Source organism: Erinaceus europaeus, chromosome 7 (genome assembly GCF_950295315.1).
Source record: "Erinaceus europaeus chromosome 7, mEriEur2.1, whole genome shotgun sequence".
Taxonomy (NCBI): domain Eukaryota; kingdom Metazoa; phylum Chordata; class Mammalia; order Eulipotyphla; family Erinaceidae; genus Erinaceus; species Erinaceus europaeus.
The window spans coordinates 47,211,668-47,235,117 of record NC_080168.1 but is presented as its reverse complement, the minus strand read 5'-3'; the positions used below and the strand labels follow the sequence as shown (position 1 = coordinate 47,235,117).

Sequence of the window (23,450 nt, the reverse complement as noted above, 5' to 3'; positions counted from 1 at the left end):
TTGTTGAATAGGAGAGAGAAAATGGAGAGAGGAGGGGAAGACAGAGAGGGGGAGAGAAAGAGAGACACCTACAGACCTCCTTCACTGCTTGTGAAGTGACTCCCCTGCAGGTGGGGAGCTGGGGGCTCATGTAGAGATCCTTACTTGATTCTGGCGCTTTGAGCCATCTGCGCTTAACCCACTGCACTACTGCCCAATTCCCCATAGTTTACAAATTTTAAGAAGCCTATAATGGATTGCAGTGATAAACAATTTTATATTTTTTTAAGTCAAGACAGGTATTTCTAGAAAACAGAGACGTGAAATTGCATCTCTGGATATTTAAACATATACATAGCTTTTAAGCAATTAAAAACATGTATCACTTAATCTTTAAGAGCAAAGTTATGTACTGGCATTGATGGGCCTATTTGTATTGTTTTAATTACATAAGGGGTAGTTTTCACCCATTTGAGAGTTTACCATTTAAAAGCCCTATTCATCAACTCAAAGCTTTTTCTCCGAAAACAGATAAAAACCTTAAATTCATACAAAGAGAAGAAAACCTTCTGGAAATTAATTGTTTCTTGCTTTCTAGGTAACAAATGAGACACAAAGTCTTTCTTTCACGGTTAAACAAGACATTCCAGTAAGAGAGCTAAAACCAGCCTTAGTGAAAGTCTATGATTACTATGAGACAGGTGAGTGTGAGCAACTTCCATATGAAATAAAGATCTTAATTGCAGAGATTTGAATTCGAGTAATGTGCTGAGCAAATTGTTTTACCGAATTACTTCATTTCATCTCTATCAAGTTTGATGCTTCTCTCTTTGCCCTCTATACACTCACATTTTAGATACTGTAGTATATGTGTATTAACTATTAATACAAAGCACTTAAGGGTGTTTAGTTGTCTTTTCTTCAGATAAACCAACTGTACAGAAGTCTAAAATTGAAACATATGAATTTTCAGGAACTTAGGGTAAAGAGAAACACAGTGTCTCTGAAAAGTTACAAATATATAGCAGCAAGTAACAAATGCATCAAATAAATGACACTGGTGTTCATTAACTCTTACCACAATATCCTTTTTCCCCCCTACAATATTTTTTTACTGACCTGTATCCCGAAGATGTTTGTCTTCTTTCTCACTTGACCTAATTATTTTTGTTCTCATTTAGGTGAATATGCAGTTTCCCAGTACAGTGCTCCTTGCAGCAAAGGTAAGAAATTCACACTCCTTTCAAATGCAGTCAGAACCCTATTGGCTTGTCTCACAAACTTCTTCTATAAAAATTGAATAGATATTTTTCCTAGATACCATATTGTTCATAATACAAGTTATTATAATAAATGCATTTAGTGGGTTAGGATACCTAATGGTCAGACTCCAACAATTAACAGGATTGCTATTTTTATATATTTATTTATTTATTTTCCCTTTTGTTGGCCTTGTTGTTTTGTTGTTGTTGTAGTTATTAATATTGTTGTTATTGATGTCATTATTGGATAGGACAGAGAGAAATGCAAAGAGGAGGGGAACACAGAGAAGGGGGAGAAAAAGATAGACACCTGCAGACCTGCTTCACCGCTTGTGAAACGACTCCCCTGCAGGTGGGGAGCTGGGGGCTCGAACCGGGATCCTTATGCCGGTCCTTGTGTTTAGCGCCACATGTGCTTAATCCACCGTGCTATACCTGACTCCCAGGATTGCTGTTTTAAGTTGTGGATCTGCTTTCTCAGTATACTACTTGAATTTAAATAGGAAATAATAAACAGAATATTTACCACTCAGGAAAAAAAAATTGAAGTCCATCTTAATTTTATTTTCATTAACTTTATTTATTTTTGTCATCAGCAGGGCTTCAATGCTCCTGGCTGACTATATTCCCCAATAGAAAGAGACTGTGGGGGCCAGACAGTGGCACACCTGGTTGAGTGCACATGTTAAATGTGCAAGGACCCGGGTTCAAGCCTCTGGTTCCCACCTGCAGGGAGAAAGCTTCACAAGTTGTGAAGCAGGGTTGCAGGTGTCTCTCTGTCTCTCTCCCTCTCTATTTCCCCCTTCCTCTAAATTTCTGGCTTCTCTAGCTAATAATAAATAAAGATAATAATAATAATAAAATGGGGGCCAGGCGGTAGACAACAGGTTAAACGCACATGGCCTGAAGCAAAAGGACCAGCGTAAGTATCCCAGTTCAAGCCCCAGTCTTCCCACCTGCAGGGAGGTCACCTCACAAGAGGTGAAGCAGGTCTGCAGGTATCTATCTTTCTCTCCCACATCTTTTCCCCTCCTCTCTCGATTTCTCTCTGTCCTATCCAACAACGTCAGCAATAATAACAGCAACGATGAACGACAAGAGAACAAAAGGGGAAAAAAATGGCCTCCAGGAGCAGTGGATTCCTATGCAGGCAGGGAGCCCCAGCGATAACCTTGGAGGCAAAAATAAATAAATGAATGAACGAATGAATAAATAAATAAATAAATAAATAAATAAATAAATAAATAAATAAATACAGCAGAGAGACAGAAAAATGTCATGGAACTGAGGCTTCATTCAGTTTAGGGACTGGGTTCCAAGTTGGGTTGTGTGCATTATCCAGGTGAAATCTCTTGTCTATCCTTAATTTTATTTTATTTTCACTTTCACAGAGCAAGGAAATGCTTGAAGAGCATGTGAATGGAAACAGCTTTGCTAGCATCCCTGTTTCAGACTGAGAAAGAAACATTACTTTTTTGCAGACTCCATGGACGAAAAGAGTTTTTTGATGAATAAAGTTGTTTTGGATAATTTCTATCACTGCTTCATCACTGCTTCCTAGCTTATTAGTAAATTTTTATCACATTTCTTTTTTATATTTTATTTATTTATTGCCTTTTGTTGCCCTTGTTGTTTTATTGTTGTAGTTATTATTGTTGTTGTTGATGATGCCGTTGTTGTTGGATAGGACAGAGAGAAATGGAGAGGAGGGAAGACAGAGATGGGGAGAGAAAAACAGACACCAGCAGACCTGATTCCAAGGCTGGAGATATGTATTAACCACCATCTCTACATCTATCTATATTTGTGTGCTTTTTTCGCATGGTCTGGTCTTCTTTCCTTTCCAAGTCACACCTACACCTATTACTATATCCAGTGTCATTCACTTTTTCTTCTTCTCTCTCTGAGTCCTGATGGAGTTCGGAGCCCACTGGTCATCTTTCTCCTATCATTTCTCCCCCGCTGGGAATATGGACCAAAATTCTTTATGGTGTGCAGAAGGTGGGAATTCTGACTTCTGTTATTGCTTCTTCACTACACATGGATATTCACAGGTCAATCCATCACTTTCTTTTAAAATTACAAATATAATATATATTATTATTATTATTATTAATTATTCAGCTTTCTACCTTTATTTTGCATGGTCATATCAATTGCATACATCTTTCCAGAAACATTTGGCAGTTTATAGTCTGGTAAGAAATTCGGTAATAACAGACCATTGGTGTCTTTCTTGACAAAAAACATACTTTGAAATTCCTACTTTTTATTTATTTTATTTTATTTATAAAAAGGAAATACTGACAAAACCATAGGATAAGAGGGGTACAACTCCACACAATTCCCAACACCAGAACTCCATATCCCATCCCCTCCCCTGATAGCTTTCCATTCTTAAACCCTATGGGAGTATGGACCCAAGGTCATTGTGGGGTGCAAGACGGTGGAAGGTCTGGCTTCTGTAATTGCTTCCCCGCTGAACACAGGTGTTGACAGGTCAATCCATACTCTCAGCTTGCCTCACTTGCCTCACTCTTTCCCTAGTGGGGCAGAGTTCTGGGGAATCAGAGCTCCAGGACACATTGGTGGGGGTTTTCTGTCCAGAGAAGTCTGGTTGACATCATCCTAGCATCTGGAACCTGGTGGCTGAAAAGATAATTAACATATTAGTCAAACAAATTGTTGACTAATCATGAGCCTAAAGGCTGGAATAGTGCAGATGAAGAGTTGGGGGGAGGGTCTATGTTTTGTGGATAGCTAGTAGGCATGTTTTAGTTATATTCCAAAGGGCCTGTGGCTATACTAGTTTATATATATATATATATTTTTTTTTTTTTCCTGAGCCTGAAATCTGACATGCAGGTGGATCCAAGTTATTGTCTGGGGAGATTATGTCATGGCTGGAAGAAAAAGGAACAGAAAGATGGATCAGGGAAGAGAGTAGCTCCCAGATTTGGGAAAGGTGTATAAATATTGTTGACTGTAAACCTGTCAGGAACAGGAATATTCAAGCATTCAGTTAAGTGTCCCTTACATACACCAAAAGAGGAAAACACGACCCCTTCAACATAAGGGCTGTGACCTGAGATTCATGAACAAATATGTTGTGATTTATGCCCAGACTTAGAATAGAATAATATTAATGCATAAGGAGTGTGAACTTAGAATAATACTAAAGTATGTTCTTGAAATAATATGGATATATAAGAAGTGTGTACTTGGAATAATAATAATATATACTTGAAACAATAATATATATTTGAAATAATAATATGTACTTGAAATAATAAGACATGTGTACTTAGAATATAGATAAGAAGTGTGAGCATATTAAATGTGAAAGTATTTCTTTGAGTGTTTAAATAAGTTGAAAATATTAAGATAAATTGTTTAAGTTTAGAGTGTGGAAATATTTGTTAAAGTTAAAGTGAATATTCAGGTGTGAGAATATTATTTTGAGTTTGAAATATTAAAATGCTTATTTGAGTGATGAAACATTGTTAAAATTAAAGTGTTAAAATACTTCTTGAGTTTTAAGTGACAAAATAAAATGAAAGATAAACTTAGGACCCTGGCCCCAAGTCCTGCAGGGCTGCATATATAAGGTCCTAAGCAGGATAAACGCCCTGAAATGCCCCTGCACCAGCATAAGATAATGTCCCGTGCAAGGCAAACCCCTGACTTCTCTAAAATATCCCTTACACCAGCATAATAAGATAAAGTCCTGTGCAGAGCAAGCCTTACATCTGTATAGCCCGATAAAGTTTAGACATACATGTCAGGAAGATCCCAATTCTCATTGGCTTGAAATTATCTAATCCACACAACCAGCCTAGCTCAGGGATAAAAGCCCGGACTTTTGGACATGGATGGCAACTTTTGAACTGCATACTGTAAATTCAGAAGACCCCCATCCCGCATATCCCTTGGCAATCAACACACCAACGGTCATGGAAGTGTCTGCAGATTCCCAGACCAGACCCAGAAAACGACTCAGACCAGCTACCCAGGTCCGAATCGGGCCAGACCAGACCAGAACTGGACCAGAACTGAAACAGAACCAGAGCAGAACTGAAACAACCAGCAAGCAACCAGACCAGCTTTTTGCCGGACAAGCTTCCTCGACCTGAGAACATCATTTGTTGTGACCTTCCCTGCACACCTATCTGCCCTATTCTGAGGAGATATTTGGGGTGTATAATTGTAATTATATATAAGAATTTGATGTCAGAATACCATGAGATCTAACTGCTATTTAATAATTAGATTTTAATGTAACAATGTGGTTTAGAGTGTGAAATGGTGTTAGAGCGCTGCCTAGTGTCAATAAATGAGTATTGCAGCATTGTAAAATAACATCCTTGGTCTCCATTGGCAGACATTTTTTAAAATTTTATTTAAGAAAGGAGACATTAACAAAACAGTAGGATAGGAGGGGTACAACTCCACACAATTCCCACCACCCAGTCTCCATATCCCATCCCCTCCTCTGATAGTTTTCCCATTCTCTATCCCTCTGGGAGTATGGACCCAGGGGTCTTTGTGGGTTGCAGAAGGTGGAAGGTCTGGCTTCTGTAATTGCTTCCCAGCTGAACATGGGCATTGACTGGTAGGTCCATACTCCCAGTCTGCCTCTCTCTTTCCCTAGTAGGGTGGGGCTCTGGGGAAGCGGAGCTCCAGGACATATTGGTGGGGTCTTCAGTATAGGGAAGTCTGGTCGGCATCATGCTGGCATCTGGAACCTGGTAGCTGAAAAGAGAGTTAACATACAAAGCCAAACAAATTGTTCAACAATCATGGACCTAAAGGCTGGAATATTGCAGACAAAGTTTTGTGTGTGTGTGGGGGGGTACTCTCTGCAGACTTTTGTGTACTTCTGCTTTCAGGTATATATTTTTCCCTAGTTTAAGGACGCATGTGAACATATGCTCTATCTCACAGAACCTGGTCTATATCTAGGTTTTGGGACTTTATTGGGGAGTAGAACACCTGGAATGGAATTAGAGAATACTATGAAAGGAAAGGTCTCACCCAAGTGATGAAACTGAAGGGTTGTCATTCCACACCTGAATTCTCTGGTCACAGTCTGAGCTGAAGCATGTTGAGGTGGCAATCATTGCATTGATTAGGTTGCGATCAGCAGATGCAATATTATTTGATATGAATTGAAAGAAGCATGCAGGAAAATGTATATTATTGTAAATTTAACTCCACTTACAGAATTTTAAACAAAATTATTAGTGATGTAATAATGACTTGCAAGATAACTTAATAGGAGTAGAGTTGAAGATGGTAAAAAAAAAAAGGATTATTATGGTTTTTGTATGTTCTAGTTAAAAAACAATAAAATTGAGTTTGTGGGTCAGAGTGTTAGTTTATCAGGTAGGACATAGGCCTTGCCATAAACAGGGACTAGATTCTGGATCTGTCATCACATAGGTGGGGCCAGGGAACTCAGGAAGTTCAAGTGTTATGTTGTCTCTCCATGTCCTTCTCTCTTAATATCTCTTTTTGCCTGTTACCTGAACGAAAAAGCATCCTGAAATAATGAAAGTGAGCATGCTAGAATCCCCACTTTACCTAGAGTAAGAAAAGGATTAATTATATAGCACAGTTGGTCTTCTTTTGAGAAAGAAAATTTGGCCATAGTCACTAAGTGAACCTTCCATTCTGAATGGTAGCTAATATTTAAACCAATGTAATGTCCCTTAGCAAGAGCAGAACTCAGGCAAAGTACATCTAAATAAAAATATTATGCAATTTGTTTGAAAGGAAGCTAAGTAAACATCTGGGATTTCAGGTAAAAACTGGAGTGAAATCAACAACAATAATTATCAGAAAAGAACATTTTATGGTGATTTATAGCATCTAAGCTCAGAATAATTATTTTAGCTCCAATTTCAGATACTCGAGCTTCCTGCTTCATGCCAATCAATTATGTGTTCATTCAGTAATTACTGAGTATAACTATACTGTGACTCTGCAGGAAATAAAATATACAGAAGCCCATAACTTCAGAAATTTTATTCTAGAAAAAAAAGGGGGGGAAAAGTATAACATAAATGACGAGATAGTTCATTTGGTAGAGGATAGCCTTGCTGTGTAAGGCCCTGGACTTTTAAGTCCCAGCACCTTGTGAGGGCACTATGAGCAGCGCCAAGTGAACTCCAAGGATGGTAAAGTGGTACTGTGATATCTCTCCTTTATTTTCTCACCCTCTCTCCTCCTTCTCTAGAAAATACTGTACCTGGGAGGCCACTTAACACAATTATGCATGAACTCTGGGTTCATTCTGCATAGCAGCAATAAAAGAAAGGGCAGGAAGAAGGGAAAGTTTTGTTGTCCCAGTATTAATACACATAAATTTGTGGCTCATGTTGGAACTGATAGTGACCTCACTAGCAGCACGTAACAGAGCACTTTTCTTATTTAAACTATCTTTTATTTATATGGTGGAAATATTGACAAGACTAACAAAGACATTCTAATGTGCTGGGGTGAAAAAACTTGCACTCTAATTCTAGAACATTTGAGTTCAGGTTTTAGTTCTGTCAGTTAATAGTTGTGACAGTTCCAGTAAGTTATATAACAACTGTAAACATAACTGTAAAAAGGATACTATAGTAGTATACAACCATGATATTGGCTTCACACCAAATTCTTCACAACTTAACTTTTTTCTACTTTCTTATAGTAAGTCTGCCCTGAGTTTTGAAGTCTGAGTTACACACCCATCTCTGATCCCTGTGCTTGTCCTCTTCTTGCATGCATGATATATTTCATTGTCTGCTCAGGACTACTTTTCATCACTCTATCAACTATCCTAAAGTATTTTTAAAGTACAGTGCAGTAGACTGATTTTAGTAAGGCTCAATAAATACCTACTGAGGAAATGAATAAACAAATGTAATGACTGTAATATATGGAGTTGGGAGACAAGCTCAGGAGTTAATAAAGCTTTCACTAGCAATGGCTGATTAGCACTTTTAAAAGCAAAATAACTACAGAAAGTTGATTTATTCCATAATCCTTCCTCTTAATCCCATACCTCCTGCCACCATTTTCATTCTTTTCACTATGACTCTTAAGATTATAGCTGATAACAGTTATGCTTTTTCTTTTCCCCAGAATATTTTGTAGTGTTTCCATAATACAATTAAGTTCAAATCATCTAAAAAGAAACCATAATGCCCTTCCCAACATCTGCATTACAGTGCTGCTGCTAAAAAACAAACAAACAAAAACACAAAAAATTACTGACATCTTCATCCCTTGAAACAGTCAACTTTAACTGTAAAAACAAGCAAAGCCTTCTCTGTTGTTATTGGTATGCTAGTATTACTGTTAAAAGAAATGTTCCATGTGAGGGGGCCAGTCAGTGTTACACCTGATAGAGCATACATGTGACTATGCTCAAGGAACAGGGCTCATGTTCCTGGTCCCCATCTGCAGGGAGGAAACTTCACAAGCAGTGAGACAGTGCTACAGTATCTTCTTTCTGATACTCTCTTCCTTTCCCGCCCCGCCCCCCTACCCAAAGAAATGACCACTGGGATTGGTAGAGTCACACAGGCACTGAGCCCTAGTGATAACCTTGGTAACAAAATATATATATACATTTTCCACGTACACCATGATATGAGGAAATTTTGAGAACACTATTCTAAATGAAGTAACAGTCAGTGGTGGCATGAGGTTGGTAACTATTTCTGAACCTTTCTAGTATCTACAAAATAGAAGAGTTGAAAATATCTTAACAATGCTTTATAAGCTAATGGTTCTCATGTAAGAGACAGGAGACATTTTTTATTTTCTCATATTAGAAAATTATATTGATGGGAGCCGGGAAATAGCACAGCGGGTTAAGCACACATGGCACAAAGCACAAGGATCGAAGTAAGGATCCTGGTTCGAGGCTCTGGCTCCCCACCTGCAGGGGGTTGCTTCACAAGTAGTGAAGCAGGTCTTCAGGTGTCTATCTTTCTCTCCCCCTCTCTGTTTTCCCCTCCTCTCTCGATTTATTTCTATCCTATCCAACAATGACAGCAGCAATAATAATAACAACAATGATAAAGAACAAGGGCAACAAAAAGGGGAGAAAATTACCTCCAGGAGCATTGGATTTGCAGTGTAGGCACCAAGCCCTAGCAATAACCCTAGAGGCAAAAAAAGAATAAAAAGAAAAAGAAATTTTTCAGGATAGAAAGAAAGAAAGAAAGAAAGAAAGAAAGAAAGAAAGAAAGAAAGAAAGAAAGGAAAATGATACTGATATCCATCTTACTGATGGGAAGGTAGACATACTGAGAGATATTCTACAATCACAAGATTATCCCAAAATAAAAATACATCTACCACCGAAATGTCAGGTTGTAACACACACACACACACACACACACACACACACACACACACACACACACACACACACACACACACACACACACTGGAGTACTGCTCAGCTCTGCTTTATTGGTTAACAGATTTCAATACAAAGAGAAAGGAAAGGATTTTTGACTACAGTGTAAATTTCCACCATCAACCCTTACCACCAACAACTACTCTAACACCAGAAACTGTTAAAATTGATTTATCCTTGATTAAGATTGCCACTGAGAGCACTGACCTCTTCTAGGGTTGGAACTCTGGTCAAATTCTACCTATTTTGTTGTTAGGAAACCCTGGGGGGAGGACACTTCCTGTTTGTCTAATGCAAGCTCATAAATTCCTGTAAATTTGGAGTAGTTTCTGAGGTCAGAGAGTGAGGAGAACACCCCATTCCCCAATCTCCTCCACTTCCTCCATACACCATGGGGAAAGACAGATATACCATGTCCTGTCTTGGTGTCACTTATCTTGCCCTTGTGTCTGCAACTACTTTAGTACTTGGGAACCTGTGAGTATCACCCAGTGGCCCATTTTTTATTTATTGCCTTTTTATTTTATTAATCTACATTCTCACGTTATTTTATTGTCTTTTTCTTCTCAATACTTTTATTTGCATTCTTGAATATGCCTTGTGATTTAATGTTATTTAATGCTACATAACAACTTTTAACCTTAAATTATAACTAGATTTAGATGTGATTTGATTTAGGAAAACTTCCTATTAGCTTGCCACTGAGATGTAAGATTTTAGCAACAATAAAGTTATTCTGTTGTGTTGAAGTCACTGAGATGTAATATTTTAAAAACAAATATTTAAATTCAACCAGCAAAGTAGCTCACTTGAATAGTGTGCTGCTTTGCCATGTGCATGACACAGGTTTGAGTATAGCCCTTACTACATTGAAGGAAGTTTTGGTGCTGTGGTCTCTTTCACTTTATATCTCTGTCTTATACAAAGAAATTAAATCATGAAAACTCAAGTAATGATTGAATTAATAATAAAACTCAATTTTTACCTTGGGCCATATGAGACTTTGGACAAACCAGACTTCTCTGAGCCTGTCTCAGCATCTATAAAATGGTAGCATGTGTTATACTTTCAGAACTATTATGGGGATCACAATGCCTTGAAAAGTTCCAGCTATGCTATTAGTAGATACAAACACATTATGAGGGTCAAGTTATCAAATATTTTCCTATTTTATAGTCATAGATAACGGCTATTTGTTATATGCAGACACAGAAGCTGGGGGTGGAGGGGGGGTGGCACACCGGGTTAAGTGCACATAGTACTTTGCAGAAGGACCTATGTAAGGTAAGGATCCAGGTTCAAGACCCTGAATCCTCATCTGCAGGGGGTCCTCTTCACAAGCTGTGAAGCAAGTTTGCAGGTGTCTATCTCTCTCCCTATTTCTCCTTCTTCTCTCAATTTCTCTCAGTCCTATACAATAAATGGAAAAAGTGGCTGCCAGTAGCAGTGGATTGACAGTGCTGGCACCAAGCCCTAGTGATGACACTGGAGGCAGGGAAAAAAAAAAGAAAGAAAAGGTGGTATACAGAAAACTTTAAAATGAGATGGATTTGGCAACACCCTCCCATGCATACACACACACACAAACACCTGGAGTAGTGGTAACTCTTGCTGAAAATCATTTCAGTTGTTCACATTTGAATTGTTACTTAAATGAGTTGCGAACTCTGAATTTCACATTTTTTTATTTTTTTAAATTTTTTATTTAAGAAAGGATTAATGAACAAAAACATAAGGTAGGAGGGGTACAACTCCACACAATTCCCACCACCCAATCTCCATAACCCACCCCCTCCCATGATAGCTTTCCCATTCTCTAGCCCTCTGGGAGCATGGACCCAGGGTCGTTGAGGGTTGCAGAAGGTAGAAGGTCTGGCTTCTGTAATTGCTTCCCCGCTGAACATGGGCGTTGACTGGTCGGTCCATACTCCCAGTCTGCCTCTCTCTTTCCCTAGTAAGGTGTGTCTCTGGGGAAGCTGAGCTCCAGGACACATTGGTGGGGTCTTCATCCAGGGAAGCCTGGCCAGCATCCTGGTGGCATCTGGAACCTGGTGATTGAAAAGAAAGTTAACATACGAAGCCAAACAATTTGTTGAGCAATCATGGATCCCAAGTTTGGAATAGTGGAGAGAAAGTGTTAGGGAGGTACTCACTGCAAACTCTAGTGTACTACTGCTTTCAGGTATATATTTTGTAGTAGTTTATGGATATGTGTGCACATAAGCTCTCTCTCACAGAAACTGGTGTATATCTAGGTTATGGGACTTTGTTAGAAAGTGAACTACCTGAGATGAAATTAGAGTGTATTATAAAAGGAAAGGTCTCACCCGAGTAATGAAGCTGAAGGGTTGTCATTCCACACGTGAAGTCTCTGGACACAGTCTGAGGTGAAGCATGTTGAGGTGGCAATCGTTGCGTTGGTTAGGTTGTGATCGGCTGATGCAATATTATTTGGTTTGGATTGGGATATGCATACGGGAAAGTGGACCCTATCCAAGGGTTCCAGGACTGGGGGAAGTAGGGGCTCTATAGTGGAGATGTGAGGTTCCTGCTGTCTTAGGGTTCAAAAAGACAATCAATAGTTAATGTTATCATCACATTATTTGTTAATTGGGTTAACTTTGAAAAGTCCTTTTGTTATGGTTTGCTGTACAGTATCCAGTATCTTGTATATAGCTGTGCTATTGGATGCTTCTAATCTACTTGGTCTAGGCTTTTGAGAGAGTCCGCATATCAAATACACAGCCTATATATTAAAAGGATTCAGTTTGTGTTTTGAGAAACTTTGAAACATACAATTGATTTTCCACCTCTCTTATTAATCAACTACTGATTTATATGTCTACATTTTGCTAGGAGTGTACATAAACACCATTCCCACCACCAAAGGACTGTGACCCATCCCTCCTGCCCACTCCCACCCCCCACTGGCCCAGGAAGCTGCATGTCTACCCCTCACCACTGGGTTTTTACTTTGGTGCCCTACTTAAATTTGATCAGGTCCTGCTTTTAGTTTCCCTTTCAGATCTTCTTAATCAACTTCTGTTGATGAGTGGGATCATCCCATACTCATCTTTATCTTTCTGACTTAGTTCACTTAACATAATTCCTTCTAGCTCTGTCCATGATGGGTCAGAGAAGGTGGGTTCATTGTTCTTGATAGCTGCATAGTATTCCATTGTGTATATATACCACAGCTTTCTCAGCCACTCATCTGTTGTTGGGCACCTGGGTTGCTTCCAGGTTTTAGCTATTATGAATTGTGCTGCTATGAACATAGGAGTACATACCTCTTTTTGGTTGGGTGTTATGGAGTCCTTGGGGTATAACCCCAGGAGAGGAATTACTGGATCATATGGAAGGTCCATGTCTAGCCTTCTGAGAGTTTTCCAGACTGCTCTCCACAGAGGCTGTACCAATTTACATTCCCACCAGCAATGTAAAAGGGTTCCTCTGTCCCCACATCCTCTCCAGCATTTGTTGCTGCTGTCCTTTTTGATGTATGCTATTCTTACAGGAGTGAGGTGGTATCTTAGTGTTGTCTTAACTTGCATTTCTCTGACAATCAGTGACCTAGAGCAGTTTTTCATATGTTTGTTAGCCTTTTGGATCTCCTCTGAGGTGAATGTTTTGTTCATATCCTCTGCCCATTTTTGGATGGGGTCATTTGCTTTTTTGGTGCTAAGTTTGCTGATGAATTTCACATTTATAGCTATGACTGTAGAAAGGAGAATCCATTTAAAAACAGGCACTGGGTAATTTTTCAAGAATCAAATAAAGTAATTAAGAACAATCCTAATCAATATTTTTGGGTAATGAATGCTTACTCTTCTCATTTTTTTTCAAACAAATTCAAGAATTCATAAATTGGGGATTTCAGTGAATTAAGAGTATAATACTACCAAAAACTTGGAAATTAATTCACCCTGAGTAGGAAATCATTGTCTATGCAGCAATATGGTGGAAACCAATGCAGAGAAGGGAAAATATTCTTGCCATTCAGTCACAAGATGGTGTCACTTGTGTGCCTTCTCTGGTATAGATGGTAATTATAGTGACCAAACCAAAATCATGATGATGAATTTTTTTCTTGCACTAAACTGAATTCCTTCCCTTCTAGACAGTATATGGTTATGGTACCCTATGTGCTACCCACTGAGATCCCAGTAAAAATCTGTCTCTTACTGAGATACCTGAATGAAACAGTGACTGTAAGTGCTTCTCTACAACATATGGAAAGGAATCTCATTGATGACCTAGTAATTGACAAGGACTTATTCCACTGTATTTCTTTCACTGTGAGTACTTGTTAATGCTCCCTGATCTTCTTTCTTTCTTTAATGCAATTCTAATGGTCAGAGATTAGTTTCAGCATCAGAAAATTAAAAGAAAATTATCGAGAAAATTTACTTCACAAAAGAGCCAACTACAGATTCCCCACACCAAAATGGGAAAGAGGCAATATTATAAATATCTTAAAAATCGACTTAATTCCTACAAAATTCCTTCTAACTAGGTAAAAGGCAAATTAGATGTTTTGAGGGTATTGTTAATTGTAAAGTTCAAATGTTGAAACAATACTAGAACTAACAAAGACTCTTTTTCCCCCCTTGGAAATAGAAAGTGGGGAATTGAGGGAAGGCCCCAGTTTACTATAATTTGTATCCCTTTTATATTACGTGACTGACTACAATTTGGGTGTCCATAATTTTAGGGTGAACAGTTCTAATCACCTTCTTGTATTTTATTTTCCTGTCAATTTCCTTTATTTCTGACTTACCTTTTTGTCAGTCAGACCTCAGGAACTAATGGAGTCACACACCAAGAACAGACAAGAGCTATTTATTCATTTATTTGTTTATTTATTTATTGGATAGAGACAGAGAGAAATTGAGAGAGGAGAGGGAGATAAAGAGGGAAAGAGACAGAGAGACATCTGCAACCCTGTGTCACCACTTGTGATGCTTTCCCTCGGCAGATGGAGACCAGAGGCTTGAACCCAACTCTCTGCACACATAATGTGTGCACATAACCAGGTCCTCCACTGACTGGCCCTGACTCTCAACATTTATCATCCAATTTATACTCTGGGGAAAATTTTATTTTATCCTTGGGGCAATCCATCCTCATGACTTAACTCTTGCCATTTACAATAGCCATTTCCCCTTAGTTCTTAGCATTGGATCTACTTATATGACTGCTCACAAAGTTGACTGATTTCATTATCATTTTTTATGCTTTCATTGCTACTATTAGCTGACATAAAAAATTTGGGTTTCATTAATTATACCTCTTTCTGAATTACTTTAATAATTTGTTTAATTAGTAATTAATTCCCCCCTTACCTTCTTCCTTGTGATGTTGAAGGCGCTAGATAGGAAACAAAGCCTTCAGAGGTATAAGACATTATGACAGTTCTCATGATCTTTTTTTTTTTCATTTTCAGCTCCCAAGGTCTTTGTCTTCAAAGAGTGAAAGATACCTATCTGTAATGATAAAAGGATCAACACATGAATTCCATGATGCAAAAAAAGTGTTGATACAGGAAAAAGGAAGTCTTATCTTTATTCAAACAGACAAACAAATCTACACACCAGGACAGTCAGGTATGAAATTCCAGCATGGACAATACCAAATATAAGATGACTTTCTTGGTGTGTTTCCCAAAATACTCATTAGGAATTTTTATTTTTTCAGTTAAGTTTCGAATTGTCTCGATGGATGAAAAATTTTACCCACTGCATGAAGTGGTGAGTCTTTCATATATGTGAGTATAGCAATTGGGAGAAACTCACTGACATAGGGAAATAAGAAGACAAATAGGATTTTTTGCTCAACAAACTGAAATCAACAGTAGACCTTAATCCAAACAGAAAAAATAGAATATTAAAGAGGTGTTGCTGGCATTTTTCTGTACTTTCTAATGAACCAGATATCACTCAAGTTTATTTATTGTTCAGAAAGATGTTTATAAGCATAGAAGGATGGTATACAGCTAAGGACAGTTAGCTTCTTGATATCATTTAATCACATTTTAAAATATTCAAACTTCTACTACTTTAGTTCTTTTTAGACTTAAACACAATTATAATGGATAAGGAGGTTTCTATAATAAAAGGAATATATATTTCTTTCTTATCATTTTATTGGGAAGGTAATAGTTTTCAGTAGAAATTGACGCAAGCACAATTTCATTTTTGACCAGGATTCTAAAGTTCTTTTCTCTCTCTCTTTCCCTCTCCTTCCCCAGAGTCCTTTGCTTTGATGCTATATACCATGCCCAGTCCACGTTTCACTTTGTATTCTCTTTCCCTGCTCCTGTTTACTAAGTCTCATGAGATCATTAGGTACTTGACCTTCCCTTTTGGCTTATTTTACTTTACACAATGTTTTCAACTGCCATCCAGTTGAGGCAAAAAAAATAACTTCATCATTTTAACAGCTGAGTAGCATTCCATTGTGTATATGTACCACTTTTTTTTTTTTTTTTTTTGGCCACTTATCTGTCATTGGGCATCTAGGTTGCTTCCAAGTTTTGGCAATTCCAAATTATGCTTCTATGAACAAAGGTATAGATAGATCTCTTCTGATTGGTGTTTTTTGGGGGTCTTTGGGGCATTAAATCCTCAGGAGATAAACTTCTGTTTCATAGGGTATGTCCATTTCTAGCATTCTGAAAAATCTCCAGACTGTTTTTCACAAGAGTTGGGCCAATTTATTTTTCACCATCCACTGATGAAGTATTCCTTCCCCCGCATCCTCTTCAACAGTCAAATGGAATATTTTATTCAGTAGATACATCATTGGTAAACATATTTATTACTCCTCAAACTCAAGAATACAATGAGTAGCACATTTCTTTAAATGAAATTAAATTCAAAATAGAGTCCTTATGTAAATGTAACTTTCTAGAAAATTGGAAAATACCTCCTCTTCCCTTGTGTCACAAAATAATCCAAAAGACTTACATGGAAACATTAAGTAAAAAAACAAAAACAAAACAGGGGGCCTGGTGGTAGCACAGTGGCTTGAGTGCACATGGCACAAAGATCAGGACTGGCATTAAGGATCTTGGTTCGAGCCCAGGGCTCCTCACCTGCAGAAGGTTTGCTTCACAAGTGGTGAAACAGGTTTGCAGGTGTCTATGTTTCTCTCCCCCTCTCTGTCTCCCCCTCCTCTCTCCATTTCTCTCTGTTCTATCCAAGAACAATGACAGCAATAACAACAACGAAAAAACAACAAGGGCAACAAAAGCGAAAAAATAGCCTCTAGGAGTAGCGGATTCATAGGGCAGGCACAGAACTCCAGCAATAACTCTAGAGGAAAAAAGGAAAAAGAAAAACAGTAGGTTTCAATTCATTGAGGCCATTATTTTCTACTCCTCTCTATCAAACTGATCACTGTACCAATATCACCACATTCAGTTAATACTACCTCAAGTTTCACCAGGAAAAGATGAAACAATGTCTCATCTCTACTAAGGGTTCCACATCTTAATCTGTCTTTTCTACGTTTTGTCTACTATGTCTACAAGTAGAGTCATCCCTGCTTTAAGTCAAAACCAACTCCTCTGGCTGCGTCTTCCACAATTTTTCTGTTAAAAACTCTGAGTTGTCCTTTTGTCTTCCTACTTAACTGCACTCCACCTGTGGAATCATTCCTGTACTTAGCAGTTTTGATGACAATGGCCCTATAATACAAATTGAGATATGGGAGGGTGATACCTCCAGTTCTGTTCTTTTTTCTCAAGATTGTTTTTGCAATTCTAGGTCTTTTTCTGGTTCCACATAAACATTTGTAGCTTTTGTTCTATTCTTCTAAAAATGTGGTTGGGATCTTGATGGGGATAGCATTAAATTTGTATATGGCTCTGGGTAGTATATTCATTTTGATTATGTTAATTCTTCCAACCCATGAACATGTAATATCTTTCCACTTCTTTGTGGAAAGATATTTTTCAATTTCCTTGAGTAGTGACTCATAATTTTCAGTATACAAGTCTTTCACTTCTTTGGTTAGATTTATTCCTAGATATTTTATTTGTTTTGTTGTTGCTATAGTAGAAGGAATTGATTTCTGGATTTCAATGTCTTCTAGTGTTTGCACAGAGGAATGCCTCTGACTTTTGAATATTAATTTTGTAGCCAGACACCTTACTGTATTGCCTGATGATTTCCAAAAGCTTTTCTGGATTCCTTAGGTTTTTCTATGTATACTATCATGTCATCTGCAAATAGGGAGAGTTCTTTTCTTCCAGTCTGTACCCCTTTAATTCCTTGCTCCTGCCTAATTGCTATGGCAAGAACTTCCAATATTATGTTGAATAGTAATGGTGATAGTGGGCAGCTCTGTCTAGTACCTGATCTGAGTCTGGAATCACTCCTAATAAATTACAGACTTTGCTATAGTCATCTCATTTTAATAAAGGTAAAAACAAAAAAATATCTCTAGGCCCTATATTCCTCTACAAAAGCCAACACATTTCTTTCTTCCCTTTTATAACCCATCCCTATAAAGAACTTAATTACCCACACTTCCCTTTGCTTCCAATCTTTGCATATATTTGGCATTAAGTGTAAAGCACATTGGATAGGCTTTAGGACTAATTGCATCAGTGCCAGCTGTGCTTAACCCACTGCACTACCACCCGACTCCCCCATGCTCCCAGATTCTACCTGCAAGGCTGAAGCTTCACTAGTGTTGAGGCAATTCTGTAAGTGTCTGTCTTTCTCACTGTCAATATCTCCTTACCCCTCAATGTTTCTCTGCCCTATCAAGTAAATAAGTAATTTTTTAATAAGCCTATTCGAAGTTCGTTTATCAGTGAAGATTCTGAACATATTTTCTTTTCCTTTTGTTTTTCAGCTTCCACTGGTTCTCATTGAGGTAAAAATTCCATACTGAGAATGAATTATTTCATTGAGAAGAAACTGGTATTTGTAAGCTCATGACACTAGAGACTGAAAACAGTCTTTGCATGTCTGAAATCCTTCCACCATCCAAAAAAATAGGACCTTAGATCCCACTCTGCTTCTATGTCTCTCTCCTCATGGAAAAATGCTAGTAATGGGGGCAGAGTGGTGGCACATCTAATTGAATACACGTGTTTCAATGTTGAAGGACCTAGGATTGAGGCCCCAGGACTCACCTGGTGAAGCAGTGTTGCAGGTGTCTATACTCAACCCCTTTCTTCTTGACTTTTGGCTGTCTCTATCCAATAAATAAATAAAGATTAAAAGAAAGAAAAAAGAAAAGAAAAATGCTAGTAGAAAAGTTTCCCTAATAAGTTGATGCCCCTAATTCTTTTATACTTTAACAAGTTATAACTTGTTTCATTTATCTAGGACCCTGAAATGAATCGGATTATGCAATGGCAGAATGTCGAATTAGAGAATGGTCTTACTCAATTGTCTTTCACCGTGTCATCAGAGCCCATTAAAGGCTCCTACAAAATAGTGATAATGAAACAATCAGGAGAAAAGACAGAGCATTCCTTCACCGTGGAAGAATATGGTACAATTTTAGAGGGGCAAGTGGGGGTTATAAACTTCTGATTGCTAGAATATGAGTATGAATCCCCATGGGCAAAACTAGGCTTCTTCTCATTCTAAATAAGGCCATGTTAATGGAGGTTTCTGTGTTTTGCTATATCTATTTGCTATGTTCTATGGACATACAATGTTTTAGTTCTACTGAGCATTCTCTTAACATTTTAAAGTTACTTAGAAAAGAGGAGTCACCATCTCAGAACACCAGCTTGTCATGCAAGTAATTCACAAACTGTGCAAATCTGTCACATTTCTCTTCAACAGTGCTTCCCAAATTTGAGGTGCAAGTAAAAGTTCCAAAACTAATCAATATACTGGATACAGAACTGAATGTATCAGTGTGTGGAATGTGAGTTAATTTTATTTCTTTTTCTACATATTAAAATGCTCTAAAATATTAACAGTGAGAGATGATTGATATCTCATCATAGCATTATAAAAACTGAATTATCAGTTTTTCTCTCCTCTGGAACTTCCTACTTAATTGCATCTTTTTCTTTTCTCTCTTTTTCTTTCTCTCCTTCTCTCATTGTAATCACTCCTCTACTCCCATTATTGATCAAATACCTAATGCAAATTGAGGTGGTATGAAAAAGAAAATTGGATTATGAAAAGGACAGAGTTTTTCCTGTGATGACATAAACTGCCTTAGACAAAAGTGAACTCTCCACTTTTGGAGAGAAAAAAATACACAAGATCCAACAGACAGACAATGTAAAGAAATTTAAGCACCATATATTTCTGGACAATCATGCTGTAGTAGAAAAAGCAGGAACTCAAGAGTTCACAATCCTTGCTATAAATACAGTACCAGCCACTATTCTGATTCTAAATTTATTATTTTGTGGCACCGGATTTACACATTTTTATATTTTTTGTATAAATACTGTCAAAGCAACTATGTAATTAATGATCTTAAATTGCTACTAGAGTCTGAAACATAGGGTTATGTAGATACGTTAGCTTTTTAAAGTTTCAATTTGCATTCTTGAGGCCCCAGAGGCTGTAGTTCAATCCCCAGAACAAGCTTATGCCAGAGATGAACAGTGCTTTTATATGTCTTACCTTCCCCATATTTCATTTTCTCTTTTTCATAATAAATAAATCTTTTTTAAAAAATAGATGTTCCAATGTGTAATTGAAAAAAAAACAGTATAGGTAACTTTCAAAGTAATAAAATCTGTTCTAACTAAGACTTAAATATTAGTGCAACTACTTCAGTTGCAAACTCTTTCAAGGTAACAAAAATGTACTTTTTCCTTATATTTATTTCCATTCAATAACATACTTAGTTTTGGAAGATAAAACTCAGATATACCAGAGCAAATAAGAACAAGTATTTTATCACATATTGAAAAAACATGAAAATAAGAAATAGCTCTCCTGGGGCAAAGTGGTGGCACACCTAGTTGAGTGCACATGTTACAATGCCCAGGGACTCAGGTTCAGTCCCCTAGTCCCCACCTGCAGAGGAAAAGCTTCGCGAGTAGTAAAGTAGGACTGGAGGTGTCTCTCTGTTTCTCTCTCTATTTCCCCCTTCCCTCTCAACAACTGAATGTCTCTAACTAATAAACAAAGATAATAAAAAAATAAAAAGAGAGAAATAGCTCCCCTAAAATAATAATAATAATAATAATAATAAATTATATATGCTGTTATTCCATTTTAGTTTATAGATACAACTAAATACAATTATAAGGCAATCTTGTAGGGGTTCTTCAATGGTTTTGGAAGACTTTAGCTAGATAAGTATGATTAAAAGGATTTTTTTCATTGTCACTAATTTTTGAAAATACAGAGAATTTTTATGATCCTGCAAAAAGTTTCAGAAAAAGAACTATAAGAGAAATTATAAATGAAAACTGTTAGGATAAAAGAAGAAACACTTACAGTGTGTTTAGAGACTACTTCTCAGTTAATTGACCTGTGCTACCAATTAACATAAACCAAAGACCATAGAGACTTAGAGTCAGCAAAATGCAGTGGTCAATTACTACATTGCCTGAATTTAAATCTCAGCTCCATCACTGCCCAGCTGAGCAATCTAGTTGGGTTACTTAGCATCACTGAGCCTCATTTTTCTATAACTACAAAACAAAGAAAGTAATCTCATCTCCTTCATGAGTTAATTAAGGAGATTACATTATTCAACATGTGTATAGTGCTTAGAAAAATGCTTTGTTCATAAGGTTGATTACTATTTTATTTGTTATTACAGAACTACAGAGGTTATAATTATAAAGCTAAGCAAGATATGCAATATATCCTGACTGTAACTTTCTCTTCTGACAGATATTCCTACAGGAAGCCTGTCTCAGGAAATGTAACATTGAGAATAGAACCAATACATATGGTGCCAGCTTACTACTTTAAAAACTATGCCTGGCCAACATATGAGGAAGTCAATCAACCGGTGAGTGAAAACCAGTCAGAGAGACTTGCTGACAGCCAGGAAAAATTCTACAGTATAAATACAAAAGACAGGAATTCTAGTAGGAGAGGTATGCACAGGCATCAAAAGGGATGACTCTATTATGAGAGGGAAAATTCCAATTATTTGTAACTAAACATGTCAACAAAATTAATTCCAGGAGAGAAATAACATGATTTCTTTTGATTAATGGTGAAAGGTTATTGTATACATATGACTACTAGCCAGTATCATAGTATTATAATTACAGCCCTTAATTTATTAACTCTCCATAAGTTCTCTGAAATAGGTGCTATTTTTTCAACATTTCATAAATGAAAAACAAGGACATGGGACACTAAAAGTTTTTCAAGATCATTTCATGGGCTGGGGAGACAACATTAACAGTTATGCAAAAAAGACTTGCATGCCTGAGACAAGTCATTTTCTTTGCTTTTATCATCAGCTAGACATTCATGGCTGCATCACAAGACAATTAAATACCAATGTGTTCCATTTAAAGACAGCAGAGTTTAAAATTGAGTATCTTCATGTGGAAGCCAAGATTACAGAAGAAGGAACAGGTGTGTAGATAACATAAGAAATAGGAGGCAAATTTGTGAACATTGGCATTTTTTCATCATTGAGAATGTAGGCAGAAGTATAAAAATAATTTAAAAGAAAACCGCTCCTTTCCAGTGGGTTCTTCTTTTATTTTTGTTTTCTTCCTCTTTCTTAGGACTGGAAATATATGGAACCGGGAAAACTTATGTCACAAAAATTATAACAAGTCTCACGTTTGTAAAAGTGGATTCATATTTTAGACGAGGAATCCCATTCACTGGGCAGGTACAATAATTAATATTTTATAAGTAAATTACATTTTACAGGTAAATTATATTGTAATATATACACAACACAGAATTTTCTACTCAAGATCAAAACTGATTACATAAACTGATTGCTTCAGAATCTTCAACTCTTGTGGTCCCAAATAAGTCACCCCAACCCCTTTAGTTTCCTCATCTATAAATTGGAGAGAATGGGCAAGCAAATTAGCTCACTTGGATAGTGCGCTGCTTTGTCACACACTTGACCCAACTGACCCAGGCTCAAGCCCAGTGAACAGAGTATTGAAGGAATCTTTGGTGCTATGGTTTCGTATTTTCTCTGAAGAAGCTCAAAATCACAAAGCCATATATAATGCATCTTGTTATAAGTAATGCTCATGAGATCTACAACCCCCAAAACATTACTATGTCTTCCTTGCAAAAGAACAAGTTATTGCTGAAAATGAACCCCATTCTATCTCATGATGGCATGGTACAGGATCCTATTGGTGGGTGCAGAATGTGTGTGTGTGTGTGTGTGTGTGTGTGTGTGTGTGTGTGTGTGTGTGTGTGTGTGTGAAACTGTACCCTCTCCAATTTCATAATATGGTAAATCAACAAAATTTTATTAAAAATAAGTCCATGTTCTCTCACTTTTAATACCTTCTGTATATTATTAAACATCTGAAATCACTAATATACATATCAGTATTTTTTTTTACAAGATTACCTTATAAGTTTCTCAGTGCATCTGCCACATGGCTCAAATGATAAATACAGAGGTAAGTGGTAGGATTTTTTTGAAACACAAATAAACATGGTTGATTTAAGTGGCCTTAAGGATATGACCCATGTATTCTATGCATAAACAAATATTAAATGTAGACCATGGAAAATACTAAGAAAATGGTTCTAGTACTAAATGGTTAATGAATTTGTTAAATTTCAATAATAGCATCATAGGTGAGATAAAAGAGATGATTGCTTAAACTACTTATTGGT

At 37.2% G+C, this 23,450-nt stretch overlaps 2 protein-coding genes across 2 annotated transcripts in view; both read left to right on the top strand.

The window, feature by feature from the left end:
* Nucleotides 1-2,777, top strand: part of A2M (alpha-2-macroglobulin) — a 49,506-nt gene extending 46,729 nt beyond the window's left edge. Inside the window, exons 34-36 of the mRNA XM_016185065.2 lie at nt 578-680; nt 1,161-1,202; nt 2,633-2,777. Coding sequence (XP_016040551.1) covers nt 578-680; nt 1,161-1,202; nt 2,633-2,649 — 162 coding nt within the window. The 3' untranslated portion in view covers nt 2,650-2,777. The remainder of the gene's footprint in view (nt 1-577; nt 681-1,160; nt 1,203-2,632) is intronic.
* A 7,225-nt stretch (nt 2,778-10,002) lies between these two features.
* LOC103107053 (alpha-2-macroglobulin-like) overlaps nt 10,003-23,450 on the top strand; it is a 45,891-nt gene continuing 32,443 nt past the window's right edge. The window contains 10 exon segments of the mRNA XM_060194351.1: nt 10,003-10,137; nt 13,781-13,958; nt 15,107-15,266; nt 15,358-15,410; nt 18,526-18,546; nt 19,005-19,173; nt 19,473-19,557; nt 21,501-21,621; nt 22,085-22,202; nt 22,358-22,467. Of these exon segments, the coding sequence (XP_060050334.1) occupies nt 10,052-10,137; nt 13,781-13,958; nt 15,107-15,266; nt 15,358-15,410; nt 18,526-18,546; nt 19,005-19,173; nt 19,473-19,557; nt 21,501-21,621; nt 22,085-22,202; nt 22,358-22,467 (1,101 nt within the window). The 5' untranslated portion in view covers nt 10,003-10,051.